General features: G+C 31.6%; 1 protein-coding gene across 1 annotated transcript in view; it reads right to left on the bottom strand.

Moving 5' to 3' along the window:
• The window catches only part of LOC142325556 (neural cell adhesion molecule 2-like), a 769,074-nt gene that overhangs the window by 649,080 nt on the left and 103,389 nt on the right, over positions 1 to 16,605 (bottom strand). Inside the window, exon 2 of the mRNA XM_075367446.1 lies at positions 10,191 to 10,399. Within this exon, the coding sequence (XP_075223561.1) occupies positions 10,191 to 10,399 (209 nt within the window). The remainder of the gene's footprint in view (positions 1 to 10,190; positions 10,400 to 16,605) is intronic.

Raw genomic sequence — 16,605 nt, 5'->3', positions numbered from 1 at the left:
AAAAGGATTTAGAAGAAACAATGAATGGCATAGATGAAGTCCTACGCAAGAACTATCGCATGAAAATAAAACAAGAACAAAACAAAAGTAATGAAATGTAGTAGAAATAACAAAGATGGACCACTGAATGTGAAAATAGGAGGAGAAAAGATTATGGAGGTAGAAGAATTTTGTTATTTGGGAAATAGAATTACTAAAGATGGACGAAGCAGGAGCGATATTAAATGCCGAATAGCACAAGCGAAACGAGCCTTCAGTAAGAAATATAATTTGTTTACATCAAAAATTAGTTTAAAGTCAGGAAAAGATTTTTGAAAGTATATATTTGGAGTGTCGCTTTATATGGAAGTGAAACTTGGACAATCGGAGTATCTGAGAAGAAAAGATTAGAAGCTTTTGAAATGCGGTGCTATAGGAGAATGTTAAAAATCAGATGGTGGATAAAGTGACAAATGAAGAGATATTGCGGCAAATAGATGAAGAAAGAAGCATTTGGAAAAATATAGTTAAAAGAAGAGACAGGCTTATTGGCCACATACTAAGGCATCCTGGAATAGTCGCTTTAATATTGGAAGGACAGGTAAAAGGGAAATATTGTGTAGGCAGGCCACGTTTGGAATATGTAAAACAAATTGTTAGGAATGTAGGATGTAGAGGGTATACTGAAATGGAATGACTAGCACTAGATAGGGAATCTTGGAGAGCTGCATCAAACCAGTCAAATGACTGAAGACAAAAAAAAAATTAAAATATTTTCAATTAAATGAGGCAATCTTCAATGACTGATATTATAATCACCCCAGTATCTGCTGGTAGTTTTTTATAGATAGAAAAAGATTTTACTGAATTTGGTCCATAGTAGAATTTGGTATACAATTTAAATGTCAGATTTAAAAAAAAAAAATTGCTGGTAATAATACTAGCTGATGCCAGGGTGTTATCAGTAGGGAATCTTACTGCAAAAACAACTGTAAGAGTTACAGCATATGTTTTGAGGTTTATTTGAAATAAAGCTGGTTCTGTTAGTGTTTAAAACATTGTTCTAGTGTTTTTTTAAGTGAATCATTTGCTAGTGTCTGTCAATGAATGTAGATCTTTCTATTCAATGTAATATTTACTATCATCACTGCAGTTTAATATACTCAGGTTGTCTTATTACAATGTTATGAACATTTCAATCATCTTTGTTAAAAGTGAGAAACAAAAATAAACCTTCCGTGAACACATAAAAATTTGTATGAATTCTTGTTCAGTACATATTGGCATCTTTACCAAAGAACAAGAATGCTATGAATACTCCACAATGAACATCTGAACCCCAACTATGTAGAAAATCATTTAAAAATTCAATAAAAATTATCTTTGTCATTACCTAATATTTATATTAAAGTAAATGCTTGCCTAGATTGTGACTATAAAATACAAGAAATATATATTCATACTGTATTTAATAATGGATTTGTTAATAAGATTTGTTGACATCATGCTGTTAATTATTTTTTAATCTTTTGCAGCAAACCTGGATTAAAAAATCGTGACCTGTAAAAAGTATCTTATTCTACTTCTTTCAACACATGACTTAAGGGACTTGAGTAAATTATGGTTTTTTTTTTAATGTAATTAGGTTTTTATTGGTTATTCCTTATCCTGCTTTCTTAAGCTATCAACAGTATAGCTTAAAAGGGGGTTATAATTTATCTTCTACATTTATCATTCAGATTATTTTTCATGAATCAGATATCTTTATTTCACAAACAACTGAATTGCTAACTTAAATAAATGTTAAAAGCATCAGTTTGTTTTGTATTTTTGTTTTTGATTTTTTGAGTGTTCATATTTTCATCAGTTTTGTCAAGAAAAAATTAACATTGTTTTAGATTAGTACATTCATTCAGTATCATCAGATACTGAATGATATAACTGAGCATTGATGTTACATAAATACACAGAATTTGAAGCAATAATGTAATTTTTACAGATTTGGTTGGGCATATTAATTCATAATTTTGCCGAAAATCTAATGTGGAATGTGATATTTCAATTTATTACATTTGCTTCCAAAATACTCTATAATAACGTAAGTATGCTGCTATAGATTATACTAGTTAATGGTATTAGAATTAGTTTCTTGAGTTAAGAAGAAAATGCATTGTAATCTGTATTTGTTTTGCCACTAAAAATTTATCATTGATCTGCATTCTACTGTTGTAGCATGCGCATATAACCCAGAATGTTTACCAGATTAGAAGGTGGGATGTGGACTCCCTCTCCTGCAATTATACTTAGAAATAATGAAATTACAACAATCCAGTTCTATATTGCTCAATTTGTTTTTCTCATTATGTTTAGAAATCTGGGAAGAATATTTAATTGTTCAGTAATCAATAGATTAGTGATATGTTTGATAAAGACAAATGATGTGATGTTGTTCGTAGTAAGATAATACAGCTTCTCTAAAACAAGCTAATCTAACAATCTGAATCAAAAAGTAGTGTGATTTTACTATACAACTTTACTCTAATAATTTACCGTCTATATAAACAGTAATAAGGGTTACTTGAATATATAAAAAATCCCTTTCAGAATATCTGAAGGTGGAGGTAGATTTCACTGGTGTTAAGTAGAGGAGAAAAAAGGTTTTCACCTTAAAGTTAAGAAAAACGTTAAAAAGTTAATTTACTCATTACGACAATGGCTGCATGTGAATGGTTGCATGTGAAAAAAGTTCACATGTTTGGCATACAAGCCCCATCTTACAATTCAGCAAAATTTTGGTCATCCCTTGCCGGAAGGGTTGGTCATATCAAAATGTGTTTCAGACAAAGGTTTTAGGTAATGACCAGTTAGTTTTAGGCCCTTATCCAAAGAATAGTGTGGAACTTTAAACAAATTCGATATTTAACTTGTTTTTGTTTTTTAAAATATTTTGTTTTTTTTAATCTCCCCATTTCCACCCCCATGGTTCGATTTTCCATTAACAAACTTGACAGAGATTTTGGGTGTTATATTTTATATCTGACTGTGGTTTTGGGGTCTGGGGAATGTTAAATGTGAATATAATGCAAGGACTTCATTCACCATATCAGAATCAATGTCCACAGGAACCCATCACTTTTTTATCCATTTCCATTTATATGAACATTATGATATTTTCCCTAATTGTGACACAAACACATTTGTGTGTCAGCTGGTGTCTGACACAGCTGAAAACAGGTGCATGTCACACTTTTATTAATTCACATATTGCTGAAGTTTACACAACATACTGCTTCATGCTCAATACTAAAATTCAGAGCTGTTTGAAGAAAATAACTATAATAAAGTAGAATACTGAGAAATTTAAAGCAAATATTGAGAACAGCATTTAAATTTAATACTGAGAACATTAAAGGAAAATGTTTAAGTTTTAATTAGTTCCCAAGAATTAGTAGTTAACACCCACTGAAATTAAAACCATTGTGTGTTGTACCCTTCTACACTGGTATGTTGCTTAAGAGTTATCATTGATCAATTTAAAAAAAAAAAGTTTTTTTTCTTATCTCTTACATTAAAACAGTTTGATACAATAAAAACTTAAATGCTGACTAAATGACTTCCTAAACTAAATGTAAAGATACTCCTTTTTGTGTAATCAGTTTATAGATTTTTCTTAAGAACAAGGGAAACATTAGAGGAAAGAGTTTCAGGCTTTAATTGTCAGCATTATTCTCACAAACACAGCAGGGGGACAACAGCAGCTGTTTTCTTCGATACAGGATGAGGCCAGTGGGTGGAGTCCCCTGACTAGTATATATATGTTGCGATGAAAATATCTGGCAAATGTTGGTATTCTACAAACCATTAGAAAATCAGAATTTTAAAGAATTTACAAGCAGTAAATTTTAGATTTGTGTGACTGTCAAATGTCACACAGTCAAACGTTAAAGTCTGACTGTGTGTGAGAAGCTCTCTGGAATGCAAAATGTGTTGAATTCAACCTTGCTATTCAAAGTTTTCCAACTAATTTTCTTAGATTTCCAATAAAATGTTAAATATGAGGAAGATAAAGGCTACATTATAAGTGTATAACAATTTAATACTAAATTTTGTTTGTGTCATTCGTATGACAAAAAATGATTACTTTCTTTTCTTTTTTTTAGATTAAAAAAATAGTTGACGCTTTTGAACTTAGTGCTTTAAATGATTTTATAATTATTAGAGGAGCATTTGTAAGAATAATATTAACGGCAATATCATTATCACTGTGTATAAGAGTATTGAACATCGATGGCTACATTAGTGACCTAATCTCAAGGATAAAATTGTAAGTATTAACAGAATTACTCGTGGTAGTGATTTAAGTGGTAGTCATTATGCTACCTTCATCTATAAATAGCACTAAATATTATTTTAACACTAAAAATTTTACTAATTCTTATTTTGCACAACAATCAATTGAAGAAAGTAAATTAACTATCAATGAAAGTTCTGTTAAAATTAGTTTAGTCATCAGATAAGACTTGTTGCATCACTAAGATATGGAAAGTCTTTATTACACATCTTTTATTAATTGTATGTTACCTTTTTCAGTAATTAATCATTTTATCAGATACTAATGTTAAAGGTGAATTGTGACAAACAATCCCAATCTCTGTCATAATTGTATCCAGGTAGAAAATACCTTTGAATATCAGATGGTTAATTATTCTTAATGGATTCCAAGCATTCCTGGGCAGGCAGTAGACTTCTCAGGATGTTTTACTGGTTTACGCAGAAAGTACACTGTTAGGAATATACTACTATTTACTGTAGACTGTAGGTATGTTGGAGACAAGAGGGTGTGAACCTCTTGTTTCAAAAATTATTACAATTTTTGTTTTTAAGAAAAAACTATTGAAAAAGAATGAACTGAATATTGCTATTCAGTTTATTATATTTTAGATTAATTGAAAGAGGGGCTTTTAAATATTTTTACTTTTTAAATTTTTAATCTGTACCTAAGGAACCAACTAAAAACTAGGAGGAAATTTTTGTACGTGTTTGTTCTTGGACTTCTTATAAATTTAATTTATTTAATAAAACTTGAGAAATTGAGGAGTTTAAGGAGTTTAAGGCTTAAACCACTTTCGAAGAACTTATTAGGGTGGTACCTATACTCAAATAATCTATGTAATGGGAAGGATGGGATCAAGGGAAAAAAGGATTGATTGTGTAGAGAAAATGGAACTCTACCTATCAGGTAGATTAGATCAGGTAGATTAGGATAATTTACAATGCTGCTCAGGACCCAAATGTCACAGTATCAAGGTGACAGGATCACAGCAAGCGAGTTCAAGTGAATTTTTTAGTATTCAGTTTGACAAAACAGATGTGGTAAACATTTCTCTGAAATGTTTGTGAGAATTGAGAAATTAATGTGACAGGGACAGTCAAAGAATGTTTTGTAAATCATTGCTGATCATGCAACAGGACAATGTTACATAGACGGGACAAAATGTATTGCAGACAAAATGTATTGCAATTAGTGATGGTGGAAAGATGAACAGGAAAGAACAGTGGAAAAAATTGTCTTTTACAAAGGGCAGTTGCAATCTATTAAAGGGCAGTTGCAAAGGGATGCAATCTATTACAGAAAAGCTGTTGGTAAACTACGCAATGAAATGGTTGAAAAAAAAATCTTTCCATGCAGAAGTCAGATGGTTATTGCAAGGAAAAGTGTTAGTGTCAATATGTTGCTCTAACTTAGTTGATGTATTTTCACATTAAATGACAAATGGTGTAATTATACTACATAGTTTAACCAGTAAAGGAATTTTTTCATATCAGAGTACTTGATTAGCCCCAGAGAAATCAATAAAATCAGGTCTTTATTGAACAAATTTACTGTATAAATTACACTGATGCAATCATACTGTTTCACATGGCGTTCAACATGGCAATTGTTAAAGCTTGCTTGCATTTGATCTAGAATTTGATTTGTAACATATTCGCTGAACTATAGAAATCAAAATTTTTCATCTAATACTGGAGGTATATAACCCTATATGATGAGTGCATTTCTAGTATCAATAACAATCTAATTTTTCAAAACACAACAACCATATCTAACACAAAAAAAATTTATATTTAAATAAAATTTAAAAATTTTATGTAAATTTTGTATTCCAGGTATATTCGAAAGGAAAGTATGGAAGAAAATAAATTAGAAGATAAACATGTAATAGTGAAACGAAAAAAACGTTGTAAAAAGGCTTCTGCATCCCCTTGCCGATCAAAAACAATTTCTCCTTGCCGTCGAAGATCAAGATCAAAAACGAGATCAAAAACAGGATCAAAAACAGGAAAATCAGGAATATCATCTACTTATAATACAGATCAATTTGATTATTTTAATTATACAGATTCAGATGACTCTCAGTCAGATGACTCTCAGGAAAGCTGATTTCTGCTTTCATATTTTCATTTTGTACTACATTGTGACTAGCTCCCTGCAGGCTTTATTTCATTATAATATAACATTTATAATTTTAAAACTTCAATTTGATTATTTTAATTCTACAGATTCAGATGACTCTCAGTCCTCAGGAAAGCTGATTTCTGCTTTCATATTCTCATTTTGTACTACATTGTGACTAGCTCCCTGCAGGCTTTATTTCATTATAATATAACATTTATAATTTTAAAACTTAAATAATATTAATAAAAATTGAAAAACTTAAATTGTTAATTTTTAAGTATAAAGTATAAAGGTAAAATTTTAATTAATGTTGAAAACTTTTAACTGCTTTTGTGATGAGTAAAACTATTACAGCTCTTTTCTCAATAACATCCCTTCCCATTACTTTCAACGTGAGATCTGCTGTCTCTTCTTCCATCTTCCAAACTACGGACATAGCCATAACATACATAAGGCTAAAGTTAGCTGACCTGCAGCTGACCTGCAGCTAAGTCTTGTGGTCATGATAATAGCATCAAAAGTAACTGACAAAAGCAATAATAGCAATAATAAAAGCTTGATAATCTTGATGATCTTTGAAATCTCTACTGTGTGTAAAGCTGACTTAAAAAGATGCATGGAAAAGATGCTTGTTATTGCAGATAGGTAGTACTTGCTTGTTGCACAGTATTTCCATTGTTACGGAATTTTTTTAGAATACCTTAGAATAGTTGTAATTGGCCATTTTGCATATTTTAACATCTCAGTGTTTTAACATCACAGGTCCACACTTAACCGTGCCGTGCTATGAGACACACACACTAACAATGAATTGCACATTTTTCAATTGCACATAAAGTGCCATAATGATTGCGGCGATGCTTGCGGCGATGCTTATATTTTTAAGACCAATGGGGTTTCCCAGACTTTCTGTACACCACCATCCTTTCCTGCCAATGGACTACCCATTCTTATCTGATGCACTTTTATGTGGATCACTTTTATGGAAAGTTGCTCTACAGCAACTCATCGACTCTTTAGGCTAACAATACAATTGTTAATAACAATACAATTATGTTTTATGTGAAAACACTAATTATGTGCAGCGTTGATATTTTAGATGTTAAATGAAAAGGTGCGAGTATTTTTGGTTCCTAGTAGAAGAGTAAAAAATAAATAATTTTTTTATATTTCAGTAAAGACAGAGTAAAATTAGGTTTAACAAAAATATTCCCTTTTAAAATCCAACAGAGTAAAATTAGGTTTAACAAAAATATTCCCTTTTAAAATCCAAAAACATTCCTAAATCAAATTATTTAGCAAATGTTACAGAGAGGTTTTCTGTAATACTTCACTCTGTATTCCAACTATTCAACCGCTAATTTTTTGTTGGTTTCTGATGAATTTTGGGATGCAAAAAGCAAAAACTGTTTTGAGTAAAGAAAAACTATGAACTAAAAAATCCCACGAAGCACTTATACTGCAGCGGCCCTGGGTTCTTAAAATGAGAAACTGCTCTGAGGGGATACCTTGGTAATGCAGAAAACCCGCATCAAAATCGGCCAGCCGTTTTAGACATGCGCCTCTCTGGTGTCCAAACCGTAAAATATGTCTAAGAACCTGATATGAAGTGATATATATAAGTAATGCAAAAAAATGGCATCATCGGGACATTTAGAACAAATCTACTGCAGTTTTGTTTGTCTCTGAAGTATACCAGAGTATACCAGTTTGACCAGCTCTGAAGTATACCTATGTAATGCAAAATCCGGATCGATAGGTAAGTCCAGTAGTTTTTGAGAAAAATGGTCACTCACACATGAGCGTGCGCTTTTTAACGATAAGCATAAAATATTTGATAACTAATAAATTATTTGGTTCTTACAAGGGGGAAGGCAATCCAGACTTCATTGTACTCTTTTTTTTTTATTTAAATATATTAACTTATAAATATATTAATAATTTATATAATTACAAATTAAATTAATATTAACAACCCTGGTTGCAAAAGTCAACAATAATTCAATAACAAATAATAAAAAAAGTTTTAAAAAGTTTATAATAATTCAATAAATACAATAAAAAAAAGTTTTAGAAAACTAAGTGTATATTATTTTTATAATACATTTGGCGCAACTGACATCTGCTTAAATTTTTAAACATTGAAAATTCCAAATCCAACGTAGGCGGATTTTATATATAAGCGACTTCAGTTTTTTTTTTTATTCTCTACAGAAGGTTGAATTGTACGTGGAAAATTGGAAATGGAATTTTGTAACGTATGGAAAATTCCAGGACCTCCGAATGAAAATCCGAGAGCTACCACTACACTAGAGAGATCAGCGGATTTATAACAGGTATTCCGATTTTTCTTTAATTATTGTGGGTTTTCAATGACCAGCAATGACCAGAATTGTTGCTTAAGTAATTGTAAGGGCATTAATAATAAGTAATAATTGTAAGGGCATAAGGGCCATTTTAAAATGGGATAAAGCCCGATTTAGAATCCAGATAGATCAGTAAGAGAGAGGACTGAAGATCACTCAGTAAGAAATCAGAGTTGCGTAAGAAATCAGAAAGATCTGAGGGGTACAGACGAATTATCATCGTAACCCCCACATTAAGTATTAAGCTGATTATATTAAGTATAATCAGCCGAGTAAGGGTTCAAAAGTACCTAGGTGTTTTGTTTGATGACAACTTGCTTTAGTAACCACATTAAGCAAGTTGTGGCGGTATCTCTGTGATGCACAAACTTAGGACTGCTCGGACGGGCTGTCGAGCCGTCAAATGTACTTGGTGTACTGAGGTGTCTTAGAGAGGATGATCGCATACGCGGCGCCAATTTGGGCGCATAGGTTGGATAGAAATAAGAGTTAACATTTAAGGAGTGCCCAGCGCAGAACTATGATAGTATGCACTGGTGTTTTTAAAACAACCTCCTACGAGGCTACCACCGTATTGGGAAAGGCTCTCAAGGTGGTGAAAGTTCGGGCAGCCATTCGAAGAGGTCGGGAAGCCGAGGCATTTGGGATGCGGTTTCGGGCCGGGCTAGATCAATGCACCGGATCTAACGGGCCGGGCTAGATCAATGCACCGGATCTAAATTTCATTCAGTTGCTTGTCCTTGTATAGGTTTATACAGGATCTGGGGGGGATGGTATGCCTCGAATTCATTTTTAAGGGCAGCGGGTGCCCAAGTGCTTACCAACCAATGAGGATTTAAAGCAATCTGTTTCGGTTTCGCCTAGCAGCTGATGAGTTGTGGTGTCTGCGGGGAGGTCCAGTCGAATACGATGTTCGACTGCCATGCTCTTGGGGGGGGGGGGGGCAGAGACCGGGCCATCCTGAAACTTAGAGGTCAGGGGGAAAACTGGCCGCTCATAAACGGCGAAATACCAGTTAACCAGTCATTTATAACAAAAAAAGTCTTTAAACCCTTGTTTATGATTAACTCAATTATTGAAAAAAACTAATAACAAAAAAAAAATCAAAAAAAATATCAGAATAAATATGAATTTATACAAACACTATCAATGAATCAGAATATTAAAAATTAAATATAAACAACATAAAAACAAATATTTTGTGTATTTTTGCTATTAGGTACAATTAAAATACATTTTGATGAAGAAATTATCAGCCAGGAGATCCACTAACATCCTTTGCCTAACGACGATTCTATGTGATCTAAGAAGTATTTTACAAATCATATTAATATAAATCATATCATTGAAAGACATATAAATCATACAGATTCTATCATTTTACTTACCAATAACAGTGAGATTCACGAATGAGTTACGAGTAGGCGAAAACCGGAAATCAACTCGACATTTATATCGTCCAGCATCCGCTTCTTGAACAGCTTCTAATGTTAGGTAAGACATTGGGTATTCCGCGGTATAATGTCCACGACCACCTAACGATTTATCGTCAGCATAGTGACTAGCTACTTCAAGAGCACGACCTCTTACATCGACACTGAAACATGCCAAAAATAAAAAATACGATTTTAGTAATACTGCATTAGCAAACAAAACTATGTTTTACCTAAAATAATTTAAATTGTTACGTATCATTAAATCTTTAAAAAAAAATATATTAACAAATATTAAATTACAGGTTTGGCAAGAGTTTTGTGAAATAAACAGTAGCAAGTAAAAACGGACAATGCCGGAAATTATTTGAAAAATTTTAAATATTTATTTTAAAATAAATTACTAAAAAATGAAGATAATTCTATAATTACACTTAACTGAATTGCATTAAAAAAATAAGAAAACTGTACTGCCAAGTCCAAGTAATACTTGGGTTTTTATTCCAAATTTATTTCGGGAAATGAGAGAAGAAAAGATTGGTAAGCGAGTTAAATTACAATGTACATCATCAGACCAAATCCACCAAAACGAACTTTATACCTCGTTCTACAAAAGACACCTTCAATAAATTAACCTTATACACCCATCGGGTTGGTCCAGTGGTAAAGTTGTCATCAAGTCTTCAAAGTCGAGAGTTCTAAGGTTCAAATCCTAGTACAGGCGGTTGGTTACTTTTATACGGATATGAATACTGGTTTTTTTTCAATTAACCTCACGTCTCACGATTGATCATTTTTTCATTCATACATATCATCCTTATTCATCCTCTGCATACCTTACGGTGATTCCGGACGTTAAACAGAAAAAGAAAGGAAAAAAATAACTATAAAATAAAAATATCATTACTCTCAAAAGAAAGGAACACAGCCGGCCTCCGTGGCACGAGTGGTAGCGCCTCAACCTTTCATCCGGAAATCCCGGGTTCGAATCCCGGTCAGGCATGGCATTTTAACACACGCTACAAATCATTCATCTCATCCTCTGAAGCATGCCTAACGGTGGATCCGGAGTTAAACAAAAAAAAAAAAGAAACACTAACAGATGACTGTAGTACATGACGTAGTTTATATACAAACAGTCGTAAAAGAAACTAGGGAAAAGTGGCATAAAGTCTCAAATTAACGTACGCGTTTCTATTGTGAAACATCCCGTTTTGTACATAAAATTCCAGTTTGGTACAGTAAAAAATTGATCAAATTAATAATAATTTGAAAAAACAAGAAAATCCTTAAAAACCTATAATAAATATTTTATTTAAAATTTATAGTCAGACTACGATTTCGATTGTTAAACAATATTTAAATACCTAAACATCATTATTGTTTAGACACTAAGGAATTAAATGGAAAAATAAGTAAATAAATAACACCAAAAAAAAAGTTAACAGGCAAATAAATACTATGTAGTGTTTAGAATAAAGGTAAAACAATTAAAGTAAAAAAATATTTAAAAAATAAAAAATCTTGGTTTCTATTGTCAGAAACACTAAATTTATAAATCAATTTTTAAAGATAATTACTGAAATTTAAGATACGAAGTGCTACCGAAAAGAATAACTAACTGAAATTATATTAAAAAAGCATCTGGATCATAAATACTGAAGACCATCGTTATAGCTCTAGTAATGTCAAGAAACAGATTACAGAAGTGCTTATTTGAAAAGAAAATTATTAAATATGCAAGTAATGCACAGGAAATAAAAATCTGGGAAATTTACGTTGACGACATAGATGTCGAAACTTTATTGTTGAACAGCAACAATATTTAGGACCGCGACAGGTACTATCCAGTTTCGAGGGTGAAGTTTTATGTAGTAATAAAATAGAAAACTAAAAAACAACGTAGAACAGCATTGCTATTATCTAGAATCACATTTGAATCCATATAGCAGTAACAATTACCAGGTAAAAATTCGTTCTGTTATACACCGACTGTAATTACAGACTCCGGTACTACAGCACCACCTTATTAATTAAGCCCGTAATTCTAAAATAATATGTTATCGCTAACATGTAAACGGAAATACAGACTGCTCCATTCCGGAATAAATTTCTTTCTTTTTTCCTGTTTAGCTTCCGGGAATTACCGTTTAGGTATTACTTCAGAGGATGAATGAGGATGTTATGTATGAGTGTAGTCTTGTACAGCTCAGTTCGACCATTCCTGAGATGTGTGATTAATTGAAACCTAACCACCAAAGAACACCGGTATCCACGATCTAGTATTCAACTAGATAGAAATAACTGACTTTACTAGGACGTGAACGCTGGAACTCTTGACTTTCAAATCAGCTGATTTGTGAAGACTCGTTCACCATTAGATCAACCCGGTGGGTTGACTCCCCACCGGAATACAGACAAAAATAAAATGTCTTGAGCGCTTTCTTGTTATCCAATCTATTTAAATAACCTTTAAAATATCTGTATATGTATAGTTAAATATACAAAATAAGTAGTAGTAAAATAACTTTAAAGAAAAAATATCCTTATCTAGTAAATTCCTATTTGTAAAATAGACAGATATCGGTATTATAATCTTTAAATTAGAAAGAAAAAATGCCTAAAGTTTTTAAAAACTTTATTTTATTGACTGACGATACTGTAGGAAAAATACAGAACAAAACAATAATAATTAAATATAATTCATAGTAATTTATATTAATAATTAGTTTTTGTATAAACGTAAAAACACATAAAAGAAAGTGGAATCGTATTGTGAGACGCAGAAGTTATGACCCTATGACAGATGGCAAAAACAGAATAAAAGAAAAGACAAATAACATCAAGTTAGAGGAAATTAAGGACGAAATTAATTCATAAAAGAATAAGAGTAAGCCGAAAATAAAAGAATGGCAGAAAACAAAAGATCTCGATAAGAGATGGGCTAATTGCATTCATACCAATTTTCTTGATGTAATTAACTGATGATTGCTAATGGCCTCAGTAATTGAATACATAATTTATTACATATACATAAAAACCAAGAAATCTTGAGTAGGATGAAGAATCTTTTCCTGCTTTAGAAGTAGAAACAAAAGATTAGAATTAATGGTATGAAAATAAGGGAAAAAATTTGAATTAGTTTCATAAATAAGCAACGAAAAAAAGAGAAGAAAATAGAAAACTGAAGATCTAATAAAATATTATGAAATAAATATGAAGTTATAATCAAATTAATCGATTAAAAATAAAATAAAAAAACTATCCATAACTCTTGTTAAAAGAAACATTAAAAAATCAGGATTAAAATATATATTAATCATAAATTAACCTGAAATAACTAATTTAAAATATAAGAGTACTACTATCAATTTTAACAAAATATACACCCATGATAGAGGCGATTTGCTGCAGGTGATTCATTCCAATCAGTAAAAATAATCAAACAAACAAAAAATCGAGATAAGTAATGTAAACATGAAGTTGCAATTTGAACCGATGAGCAAATATTCAGTTTTTCGACTAGATATTTAATGTGAGTAAATATTGATTAGCGTAACATTATTTACTGAACAATATATTTTATCCAATAAATATATATTTTATAGAATAGAAATACTAGCCCTAAATATAAATACGATTATTTGTATAAAAATAATTGTGAACAGAAATATTTCTGTATAATTGAATTCTATATATACGAGGTCTGTTCAAAAAATAACCAATCATTTTTAATTACGCGCCAACGGAGATATTTAGTGACGTGCGGTTGGTAGCATTGTGTTCCGCATAACGTTTTCTGTAATTACATTAATTGGATTGTTGATATCTCGTTTAGTTTTTGTGTTATTGTTGAGTACAACATGTTTAAGTGTTAGTAGCGATTTTTGTAATGTGAGATTTTTAAGATGATTGAACTTTTGTCTCAATGTGGTAGCCGTAAACTCAGCTTTCGTCTCCCGTTATGATCCTTTGTATGAAGGTTTCCTCGTCATTGACTTTGTCAAGAAGTTGCCTACGAATGTCCATTCGATATTCTTTCTGCTGTTCGCTAATCAAACGAGGAACCGAATATGCTGCAACTCGATGCATGTTCAAATTTTTCAGTCAAAATGTCACGTCATGATCAAATCAAGACGCTAACCCTTTCTGCAAGTACTCTGACAGTCATTCGGCGTTTTGCACTCACCAGATCGTTGATTTTCTGAACGTGCGTCATCAGTTGCAGTCGAAAGACTTCTTGGTCGAGGATCAACTTCAATTCACTGACGACCACTTTTAAATCGCAACTTTGCGTATGACCCAGAGCATCATCTCCGTAAGCTTGTTCCAAAACTTAAAAAGTTTCTGTGAAAGTTATCTCCAATTTCACGCAAAATTAACGGTTGTTCCCGAATACAAAAATCTACATTTTTCAACGCAGAAAAATCTGCGGGACGACTGAAGCTGCGGAGGATGGAAGTTCAGGTGGACGGCCATACGCTTCAAGACACCAGATGTGCTAAATACCTAGGCGTATGGCTGGACAAATCTAGAAGCTTCATCCGCCATATTACAGAAGTGACACTGAAAGCGGAGAAGGTACTAGCAGACTTGGGGAAGATAATTAATGGGAAGTAAAAACCAACGTTATCGTACATTACTTCCTTGTAAGAAGTAAAGGAAGTATTGTGATCGCGAAAAATCTTTGTTTTCAGATTTCAATAGAAATACCCACTATTTTGACCATTCCTGAATTCATTTTGCTAGTTTCGGGATGACGACTGTACATACGTTTATGTATCTCGCATAAATCAAAAAGATTAGCCGTAAGATTTTGAAATTGCGGATTTAGAACTGGATTTTGGATTTTTAGATTTGGATTTAGATTCAAAATCCAAATTTTTTGAATTTTGGCCTTTTTCTTAAGTATAAAAATAAGGCCTCAATGAGAGATTTTCAACAATATGTCATAAGTGGTACTTATTGGTTCCAGTATTATAGCCAAATAGAATATTTAATGAAATATTTGGATCTTACAAGGGGAAGGCACATCGGTTCAAATCCGAATTTATCTCCTTTTTTTTAAATTTAAATATATTGATTTATTAACAATTGTAAAATTGTAAAAAAAAAATTACAATATATATAATTCATAATAAGCAGTTATTAATGAAATACAATTTTATGTACTTTTCATTAAAAAAAAAAATGTGTATATGTAATTTAATAGTAGTACAAGGAAGTCATGTGGGCATCAGTTTTTCTTTTTTTATTATTTCATTAGTTTTTGATAGTATATAAGTAAATTGGTCGTTTAATTCCTTGGAAGCAACTCAAACCACACAACCCAACAAAACTACCGTTCACAACAAAACTACACTTCAATCACATTCTTCTCTTTCAGTAACATTTGATTGTCCCATCGTTACATGAGTACATTAATGGAATCCGCCATTTCTATTAACATATATATTACAATGACAACGGAATGGCAGACAGCTCCTTTGTAATCCCAACAAATTGACACCAATTGGCTTTTACGTGTTCATCATGTTTAGACCGTGATAATTTTCAATTGATGTTATTGTAGACGATCCATTTTTCATCACCGGTGATGATGATTTGTTTCAAGAAAGCATCGATTTCATTGCATTTGAGATACATATCGCAAATATTGATTCGTTGTATTAAGTGAATTTATTTCAATTCATTCAAAACCCAATTATCGAGCTTTCTAACGAGTCCAAGACTTTTGGTGTGAGTTTCAATTGTGTTTGATACATTTCACCTCTCTGCAATCTCTTTCACAGCTTTATTATATACCGATTCAATTATGGCTATAATTTTGTCTTGTGGAATTCAGTAGGTCGACTAGAATATTAGTCATCTTTGAAAGAAAATCTCCAGAAAGGATTTTAAACTAATTCTGACATATACGTTCTGTTAGGCAATCAAGATGCAAACAAAATTACCTGCAATTTGCTTCTAAAGTATAATAAAAGTGACGACTGTCAAATGTCAAAAAAAAAGAATCATAATACTGAAATATCGAAATTACTTTCTTGCCACCAAAGAGCTTCGAATTTTTAAACAGATTTTTTTAATTAAAAATTTTTTTTAGGTTTTAGATGGTGTTCTAAATTATTTAAATTTTAGTCCATAACTTAATCTATTATGAATTAAATTAATGAATTATTAAAGACTATAAATACTTGTTAAACCCATCACTTACATCGACTACCCCAGTACAAGTGTATGTATACTATGTGGGGAAGAATATGTTTCTTTATAATTTTCAACAATTTATACACGAGTGACAACAATTTAATTTATAAAGATATTATACGAGTCGGAAATAGTTATTATAAAGATTAAAGAACTGTTTTAT

The sequence above is a fragment of the Lycorma delicatula genome, chromosome 5 (genome assembly GCF_047948215.1).
Source record: "Lycorma delicatula isolate Av1 chromosome 5, ASM4794821v1, whole genome shotgun sequence".
NCBI lineage: Eukaryota > Metazoa > Arthropoda > Insecta > Hemiptera > Fulgoridae > Lycorma > Lycorma delicatula.
This window is presented reverse-complemented; position numbering and strand designations above follow the sequence as displayed.